Source organism: Elaeis guineensis, chromosome 4, assembly GCF_000442705.2.
Source record: "Elaeis guineensis isolate ETL-2024a chromosome 4, EG11, whole genome shotgun sequence".
In the NCBI taxonomy this organism is placed as follows: Eukaryota; Viridiplantae; Streptophyta; class Magnoliopsida; order Arecales; family Arecaceae; genus Elaeis; species Elaeis guineensis.
In genome coordinates, this window is record NC_025996.2 from 27020074 (window position 1) to 27028975 (window position 8902).

Genomic DNA, 8902 nt, shown 5'->3' on the forward strand with positions numbered 1-8902 from the left:
CAGCCCTTGTCCTTAGCGTTGGCGGCTGCCAGGGGCCAAGAGAGAGTAGAAGGCCAATATAACATAGGGTATGGTTTGCGAGCTCCTTCTACTCCCCCCGGGCCCCATCCTCCACCTCCACCCTTTTTTTTATATTTACACCTTTCGAAGAATGTTGCCTCATTTGAGGACAGACATTAGGACAAATTGGCAATTATTCTCTCCCACCTCCACCTCTCTCTCTCTCTCTCTCTACTGTTAGTGCCTGTGTCCTGTAGTTATACACGTTTGCAGTGCAGTACAGGGAAGAGGTGAGTGAGGAATGTAGAATCCAAAACAAGAGATTAAAGAAGAATCATCCTCCTCGTTTTCACCAGGCTAACTACAAAAGGGGTCCCCGCGGCAAGGCGCTAGGGACAAAAGAGAAATAGAAAAACTAGCTGCGAACTAGGACAAGCCAGTGCTGAGAGGATATCGATCCGTTCGCCCGTTTGGTATCCCGTCCCTCGATCATGATCGCAATCTCCTGTTCCCATGAAAACATATGCCATCGAAGCTTGTTCTTTTGCCTGCTCCTCCTATCATAGCCTAATTGGATGCTCCCACCTCTCTTTCTCTATTTTGTAGCTCAAAAATGAAATAAAAGGAAACAAAAAGAAAGAAAGAAAAGAAAAGCGATAGTGAGTGACAACAGGAGATATATTTTGGCCTTTATGAGCTCTTCTTTTCACAGGTGGTATTAACAGTGGCTGGCTCCAGTGAAAAGGGTTAACAGGTTTCTCTGCTCCTCCTCTTACTTGTGTTTTATTTCCCAGCCTCGTTATTTTCTTCAGATCAAATCTCGGACCCCCGAGCTAGCTAGTTGGATCAAAAAGGTTTCAGCACTAAACGAAAATGAACAAAATAAAGAACATCCCACCAGCTATGTCGTCACTGTGGCACGGTCCCCTCCGCCTGGAGGATCCACTTGGTGAAGGCATCGAGCGTCTTCATGTCGGCCCTGTAGTGCTTCTGGGTGAACTGGAGCAACGTCGACCACGTGAAGTCCGGGTAGGCCCTTGGGTGCCCGGCGTCCACCAAGCCCTCCGGCGGCCGCACTATCTTGTTCATCTCCGGGCACAGAAAGAAGGCCAATGACTTCCTCGCCACCTTGCTGTTCACCACCGCCCGGTGCAGGCAGCTCTTGTACCGCCCATTCGACAACGCCTGCAAATCCAATAACATTTCGAATACCTTCTCTTCTCCATCATCATAAAATTAAAATTCTACTCGATGACACATTCGACACGAGCAGAGTACTGGATTATATATATATTTATATATATATATATATACCATGAAGGTGTCGCCGATGTTGACGACGAAGGCATCGGGATTGGGGCTGATGGCGCGCCACTTGCCATCGGTGAACACCTGGAGACCGCCGACGTCGTCCTGGTGAAGGATGGTCAGGGAGGTGGGATCGCAATGGGGGCCGGTGCCGAGGGTCAGCTCCGGCTTCTGGCAGCGTGGGTAGTAGTTCAGCCTCATTATCGAATCATTCCCTTGGAAAAACTCCCGGAAATGCGCCCGCCCCACCCCAAGGCTCATCCCAAGAACCTCCATTATCTCCAATGACAGCCTACTCATCGCCTCGCAGTAGTCTTGGTAGATTCTTCTGCAAAACCCAAAACAAAAGAAAACATAATCAGTAATGAAAGAGACAGACAGACAGAACATTATTGCTCGTTTTCATGTCGGTCTTGTTTTTTTTTTTTTAATCCTACCCGAAGTGCCGGAAATCTTCGCCGAGAGTGTGGACGAAGTAGCTCTGGACGATATCTGGGGAGAGAGGAGAGGAGGAGAAGCGAAAAGAAAGGGTCTCCTTCCACGGGAGCCGATCGGCGAACCTCGCGGTAAAGCTGCTCGCATAGCCGCAGCTCTCGCCGGGCTTCCTCTGGGCTCTCTGCTTCTCGGCGAGAGGCATCGAGAAGAAGGCCTCGATGCAGCTATGGGCCTCCGCGAGGAGGCCCGAGGGGATGCCGTGGTTGACGACCTGGAAGAACCCGTGCCGCCCGCACGCCTCGGCGACGAGTCTGGAGACCTCCGCGGTGGCGGCGGGGTCGCCGGAGAGGAAGCCGCCGAGGTCGATCAGAGGGACGGTGAGCTCCTCGTCGGCGTCCGGGGTGGGCTTGTCCTCCTCCGGCCAGACGAATTGGACCGGAATGTCCGACCGCTGGCTGAGGATGGCGGCGTCGAAGACCAACGGCGGTGGTGGCTGCTGGGCAGCGGCGGCGGAGGCGGCGGCGGCGGCGGTCATCAGCCGCGGTTCTGGGGAGGAGACTACCATAGATTTTGGTAGTTATTTTCTCTTTTAATTGGGGATGGGGATGGAGTAAGGAGGGAGGAGGAAAGAGAAAGAAGGAATGGGTGGGATTGAAGCGTGGGGGGTGTGAGTGAGGAAAAGCCAAGGCCGGCCACCGAGGAGGTCGGTGTACAAAATTATGGAATCTCAAGGATTCAATCTCGTCATATCTTCTGGGTTAACTACTGCTGCTCTTTCCCCTCCCCTCCCACAGACATTATATAGGGGGAGGACGAATGCTGTTTTGCTCCACAGTGTGCGGCAAATCAGAGCCATTCATCAATATTTTATTATAAATGATACTATTTAAAAACATCGTGAGTATAATAATGCTTTTGTGGATTTGCTTCCTTGAAACGGAAAAAGCAAAACGACCACAATAGGCCAGATCTTACCTGCCAATGAAGGCAAGCAAGTACTCTTACCCAGAAAAAAAAAAAAAAAAAAAAAGTATTTAAAATTGTTTCTTTTGCATGCGTAGAATTAGTTCATGACTTAAAAAAAAAAAAAAAAACCCTAAATTTATTTTTTGCATAAGATAATCAAGAAGTGCCTCTCTGCATCCATGGGCGGGGGAAAATATTTTCTGAATTTATATCTTTTTTATGCATGGCAGTCAATAGCTTTTTCTAAAATAATCTAAATTTATTTTTTAAAATAATTAAGATAAGTTCTGATGTGGATATGGGTCAAGAGTTTTCGGATCCGGCTCCGATCTCTGGCATGAAGTATTGTCCGCTCTGACTAGGTCCGGGCCGGACGCGTGCCCGACGGTCCCCACTGGATAGTCCCGGCGCCACATGTGGCAGCCTCACGATTTTGTCCTTCCCCCGTGGGAAAAGACGCCTCGTGAGAGGAGAGAATTCTCTAGGCTACTTAAGGCCATAGACACTCTTTACTTATCCGATGTGGGACTTTCGAGATTCAATCTCCCAAGGCCTACCCACAAACAGCCCCCAGTCAAGAAGGTGCTATGGCAGGCAGGGGTCGAGTTCCCACAGACGGCGCCAATGATGTGGATATGGGTCAAGAGCTTTCAGGTCCGACTCCGATCCCTGGCACGAAATATTGTCCGCTCTGGCTAGGTCTGGGTCGGGCGTGTGCCCGACGGTCTCCACTGGATGGTCTCGGCGCCACACGTGGCGACCTCATGGTTTTGTCCTTCCCCCATGGAAAAAGGTACCTCGTGAGGGAAGAGGATTTTCTGAGCTACTTAAGGTTATAGACACTTTTGACTTATCCGATGTGGAATTTTCGAGGTTCGACCTCTCGAGGCCTACCCACAACAAGTTCCATGAAATTTATTTTGAATTTTTTTCCTCTGACAGCACAGGGGGAAATATTCTTGAAAGAAATATGGCTTCTTTTTTTTCTATGCATGATAATCTTTTTCTAAATTCATTTTTTCATGCATGGTCTCTAAACAACCAATTTATGTGTTTTCATATATATCAATAATAAAAAAATAAAAAAATGGAAAAGAATAACATTCTCATTAATACCATGTCAAAAAAAAATGTCATCAAGCATGTAGCATAGCCATGAAATACCTAATTCAATTTTTTTCCTAAAATAACCAAGAAGAGTCATGAAATTTATTTTGAATTTTTTGACATATATGGAAAGAAATATTTCTAAAAAAAGCTATTTTTTTTCTTATGCATTATAATTTCTAACATATCTAGATCAATTTATTACCATATCTATATGCCTTTACATATCTAGATAACTTTTATTTTACAAAATTATGGATATTTTAATTATGATTCTTCTATGATGTTTTCTATTTTTTCTAAATTTTAGCGTTGCATTCTATTTACTAGGTTTAGAGATGTCGACCCATAACAAAAGTACAATAATGGTAGTATTTTTCATTGGTCTTAAATTTGATCTTTAGTATATAGGGTAATTCGATTTTCATCGAGGTTAGTTAGGGAACTTTGAGTAAACTATTATAGATAGGTTTGATATTGAAATTCTGATGACATTGAAATCCTCAAATAATGAACTTGCACCATAAACTTTGTAAATCATTAATTCTCGCTATTAACATACACAACATAATTATATATTGTTTAAAATTTTATAGGCTTATTAATAATTTATGCAATTAAATGTGGCAATTTTGAATCTCTATATATAAAAATTACTTGAATAGAATCTGATGAAGTTAAAAAACTAAAAATGGGCCAAAATATATCTCTTGAATATTAAAAACTTCTGCTCAGTATAGTTTCAAATGCAGAAAAGGAGAGACAAAATGATTATTGTACATGGTAAAATTTTGATTATACAAAAAATGATTTATGTTTAGTACTGTTATGGTAAAAAAGAGGCTAGAAGGAAAAAAATACAAATGAGAGACAGTGAGTGCGGGGGAGAGAAAGAGAGAGAGAGTACACAATGCATATTATGATTTACAGTAAGAAATAGTTTAATTAAAAATAATTATTTCAAAATTGAAAACTCTTAAGTTTTCATACAATGGAGATAATTAAAATGTAAATCATACTCGTCTCGTTCATCCCGAACTGATATTATTTGAAAACAAAATTACAACTGCTATAATTGTGTAACTATTAGTTGTAGTGAAAATAATTAGCACACGTTTTAAAAAATTCGAGGACGGCTGTTGTGAAATCACGTCATTATTCATTGAATGCCAACATCTTATCGGCTAAGTTGGATGGTTAATTGCAAAAATATATGTGAATGTCCTTTATGAACAGTGACACTGCAAATAAAAATCAGAATAATGGCCGTTCGCTTTAGTAGAATAACCTCCAGAGAGTAGCTGCTGCAAAAAGCCTCTAAACTGAAATAACGGCCATTTGTTTTAGATCTTGGCGTATTTTTCGGTTATTGACCGCGGAAGAAGATTGTGCGTGGCGCGGGCGTAAGGTGCGGCGGCTCCGCTCGGCGGATTTTGGCCGTTCCCAGGGGTTTCCACAAAGAATTCAAAAATTATGGGATGGGACGCGAAATTTTGGCGTTAGACCCAAATTGGAAACCTTGCCCATAATAACTGCTAGATTAACATTAGTGAAAGAAAAGTGCTGACGCAAAACGCCTTTTCCACATCGTGCAAGCGTGCCCTCTCTAATTTGGGGCCTCTTTAATTTTTCTTTAGATAAAGACTGTTATGGCCAGGGCTTCGTTCCTTGTAACACTTAGCCAAAAAAGATATAAAGGGATGGATTCTGGATAGATGGTAACCACCGGTGCTGCTAGCCTAGGTCCCATCATCTCATACTGCTCCGATCCGAGGTTACTCCCAACTATAAGCGTCCCACCATCATTGCATGAATAGGCGCCATTGTATGCATTAGAAAAAGCAAAAAAACAGGGCCATGAATTGAGGGTCTGACGGTACGGCTGGCAGTGTTGGTTTTTAATTAAATTAGCCTTCTTGTTTCGACACTATTTTAATCATAATTGGATTGTAAGGACTCAAGTCCAAAGACTATCTTAGCTGTAGATCCCTGGATACATCGGTGATACTATATTCTTAAGAACGACCAGTATCAACTAACCTTGATTATCTGCAAGGGAGAAAGCTGAACAAATTGGTCTACTGGGCACAGCTTGCGGGTTATAACATTGGGGCCACTAGTTGGGCCTACTGGAAAAAAGTGTGGGTTGAAAGACCCGTACAGCCCAAAGCAAAGCCAGTCTTTTTAATGGATGCTATATGGTAAGAAGTGTGGACAGGCAAGGACAAAGTGGGCCGCGGCCTGCAGACTTCCTCGTTGTTACTTTACTTTGGAGCAGGCTTGCGCTTGCAGTTCTCTGATGCAAGCTGGCAGATTTACACAGAAGCAACCTTCGTTTTCGTGAAAAAGACTATTACGGCAATGGTATGGCATGTCTGATTCAATTACTTCTTGTGAATCAAACCATAATTATAACGAGCACATATTGCATTATGAAAGTTATTGATTGGATCGAGTTCACGATGGACTGTGAATAATTTATTAGTTACAAGAAGGGAAACAACATTGAATACATGATAGGGCGCATCATCAAGTAGCAAAAAGACAATAAATATATGGTAGTATTTGTTGTTATCGTACATTAAAAAAAAAAAATGGAGGAAAAGAATTAAATTATTGATGATCGTCTTATTAGAAATTAGAGTACGTTGTCATAACCTGCCAACCGGCCATCCATGATTGGTGTGAGATAGAAGCTCTATTGCTTAACTGGCCAAGAGGTGTAGCCGGAAAGCGATAAACTGATAATGCTGGCGAGAACTGCCAAAACAATTGAGGCTGGCCAGGCCGATTTACATGTAATGCCACAACTCCCCTAAGCTCGTTCTTGTGGGGGCGCGGGCATTTATTGGAGGGTAGCCGCGTGACGAGATGGATACGTTAAGGGGCACCGTAGTGTTACAAATTCTACCGATTTTGTCTTTTTGTGTAACGGAAAACACAATGTTACAAAATCCATAAATTTTGTCTTTTTATACAATAGAAAACGTCGGAACAGCAACAGATAGGATACTCATAAAATTTGCCCTATTTGTATCCGTACCAATTTAAAATCCTACAATCCGATCTCATCCAAATCTAATTATAAATTTATCTAAAAATTCTAGATCCACCGCATCAAAAAAAAATAGTAAAAATCCACTGTATATTTAAACTTGCCCGGCTAATCTTTATTCAATAGAATCATTTGGATCAAATGGGATATCTGATCCAAAATTATATATAAAAAAAATAACGTGATAAAAAAAATATTTGCATAATAATTTGAATATAAATAATATAAAATAAAAATTAATAATATATCAAACTTTGAATTCAAGTTTGAACAAACAATCATGATCCATGATACTAAAATCAAATCAATAATCCTTTCACCCCTATATATATATATATATATATATATATATATAATTTTAAAATATATATTATATAATTGGATTCAGATAGCAGATACTCGAAGATCAAATTTTAAACTCGGTCCAAATCTTAAAAATTTGAATAATAAACTCCAAACTTTATAAGATTTTGCTAAATGAATCCTATTAAAATTTGAGATTCATCGGATATCCAAAAAAATCTATCCAACTATTTTTTCAATAAACTGAGTTGTTTTACTTAATTATCGAGCAGTGAATTTTGCTAAAAAAAAATCTTTTAGTGAGCTAAATCAATGTTCGTATGGTAGATTAAATCAAACTATGATGCTTTTTTGGAGAACGTGTTTGTGGTTTACACACAGATTCACCACAATTTAATCGGACTCAAACTTAAACCCACCTATTCTCCTCCCATCCTTCCCACCTTTAATGTAGCCCCTTGGCCGCCATATCTTCTCTCTGTGTATGTAGAGTAGATACATTCATATATCTTTTCTTCTTTGCTTTTGAGCATTGCTACCTACTACCGTGGAGCCCCTCAAATCCCATCGTCCTCTCCCCCAATCCCTTTCTTTGTCATTATCGAGCCTTCTATATAGGAGATGGCAACGGATTAGGTATGGATCAAGTCGATCAATATTTATATCACTCCTATAATTAAAAATCCCATACTCATATCTGCCCCATGCCTGCCTCGGGTCAGGAAGGGTTAGACCAAGTAAAGGCACGGACTAGGTAAAAAACTCATCATGTAAATATTATAAAATAATTATAACTTTGAAAAATTTAAATTAAGGTTATTTTTCAAGAATTTATATCTACTATGGGTTCTAATCAAATCCGATAAAATCCAACCCATTTGGGTCAAATCAGACTGGATACTCGATGGATCGGCTAAAGTTGCAATCCTTCCTTCCACAGTCTGATCTATAAAATATCAAGTGCCTCAGGCCTATTTGTCTCGATTGTTACATCATCACTATCTCTCCCCACATTTGAATCCATCCAAAATCACCTCTATTCTTTCCTTCCCATCCCCTTAACTTCTACCCTTTTCTCTCACCATGGTTGCTACGATGACGAGACTCCTCCTGGAATCGCCATTGAAGGGATGAGAGGGATGGAGAGAGAGAGAGATAGAGGACAAATATCTAGGATTGAGTGAATTGATGAAGGGTATGGAGATCTTGTTCTGCTTCCCCTTATTGGTTGATCCGCGGGCAATTTTATCATTGACTTGGGTGGTTAGGATAGTTGAACCATCCAGGATTCCAGTTCGAAAAGATTTAGAAAATTTTTAGATTTTTTTCTTGATGAGCCCATCTTGCTGAACGGATGATCGAATCGATTTAGACAAATCAACCGGATCTAGAACATTGAGGTAAAGGGCCTAAAACTTTAAGTTAAGAATTGACTTTTTTTTTTTTTTTTAATTAAGCTTTATACATTGAAATGTAGCTCTAGAATTTGCCATCTATATTATTTTGTATTATTATTTTTTAGAATAAGTTCCTAAGTTCTATTCATATTTTTCATAATATTTTTTATGATATAAATATTATACTAAATTATATATGATATAATATATTAAATAATTTTATTATATATTATTATATATGATATATTATTTTGGATGAACAGATCGATGCGGATAGCGAACAAATGGAGCAGCAAGGGAAACAGGATGAGTCGGGCATTCGGTGATTTGA

At 40.4% G+C, this 8902-nt stretch overlaps 1 protein-coding gene across 2 annotated transcripts; it reads right to left on the reverse strand.

The window, feature by feature from the left end:
* Positions 1 to 323: 323 nt before the first annotated feature.
* On the reverse strand, positions 324 to 2507 carry LOC140857221 (gibberellin 20 oxidase 1-D-like). Of its 2 annotated transcripts, XM_073255942.1 has the most exons (4): positions 1746 to 2507; positions 1315 to 1636; positions 899 to 1185; positions 324 to 595 (listed from the first exon to the last, which is right to left on the reverse strand). In XM_073255942.1, exons 1-3 carry the CDS (start codon positions 2306 to 2308, stop codon positions 910 to 912), a joined length of 1161 nt encoding a protein of 386 aa, XP_073112043.1. In that variant the 5' UTR covers positions 2309 to 2507; the 3' UTR covers positions 324 to 595; positions 899 to 909. The 2 variants fall into 2 exon arrangements, with proteins under 2 accessions (XP_073112043.1, XP_073112042.1); XM_073255941.1 differs by having other exon boundaries at positions 324 to 1185.
* Between the last annotated feature and the right edge of the window lie 6395 nt (positions 2508 to 8902).